General features: G+C 66.0%; 1 protein-coding gene across 1 annotated transcript in view; it reads right to left on the reverse strand.

The window, feature by feature from the left end:
- Nucleotides 1-465, reverse strand: part of ETH_00037325 (protein disulfide-isomerase, putative) — a gene marked incomplete at both ends in the record, with an annotated part of 3764 nt that overhangs the window by 3171 nt on the left and 128 nt on the right. The window contains one exon of the mRNA XM_013374157.1: nucleotides 164-463. Coding sequence (XP_013229611.1) covers nucleotides 164-463 — 300 coding nt within the window. The remainder of the gene's footprint in view (nucleotides 1-163; nucleotides 464-465) is intronic.

Consider the following 465-nt stretch of genomic DNA (forward strand, 5'->3'; position numbering starts at 1 on the left):
AGCAGGAGCAAGAATAGCAAGAGCGGCAACAGACGAAGGAGCAGGAGCAGCAGCAGGAGCAGCAGCAGGAGAAGCGGGAGCAAGAGCACGAGTAGCAGCAGCAGCAGCAGGAGCACCAGCAGCAGCAGCAGCAGCAGCAGCAGCAGCAGCAGCAGCAGCAGACCTGTGTACTGCCGGGCCTTGCCATCTACGTATAGTTTTATAATAGGGTACTCCAGCACATGTTCAGCCTTTTGGGTCTCTGGGTTTTCATCGCAGTCAATCTTAGCCAGAATAATAGAATCTGAGGGGCTCCAGGCGCCCCCCTGGGGGCCCCCCTGGGGGCCCCCTGGGGGGCCCCCCAGCGCTTCCCAGCCTGTACCCTCTGGGTCCTCGGGGTGCCCCCAGGCCCCCTGGGGGCCCCCAGGGGCCCCCCAGGCTGCAGCCCCGTGAAGGCCCCCAGGGGCCCCCCCGGGGGGGGCCCCC

This window comes from Eimeria tenella, genomic scaffold, assembly GCF_000499545.2.
Source record: "Eimeria tenella Houghton genomic scaffold, Eth_scaff1977, whole genome shotgun sequence".
Classification (NCBI taxonomy): Eukaryota; Apicomplexa; class Conoidasida; order Eucoccidiorida; family Eimeriidae; genus Eimeria; species Eimeria tenella.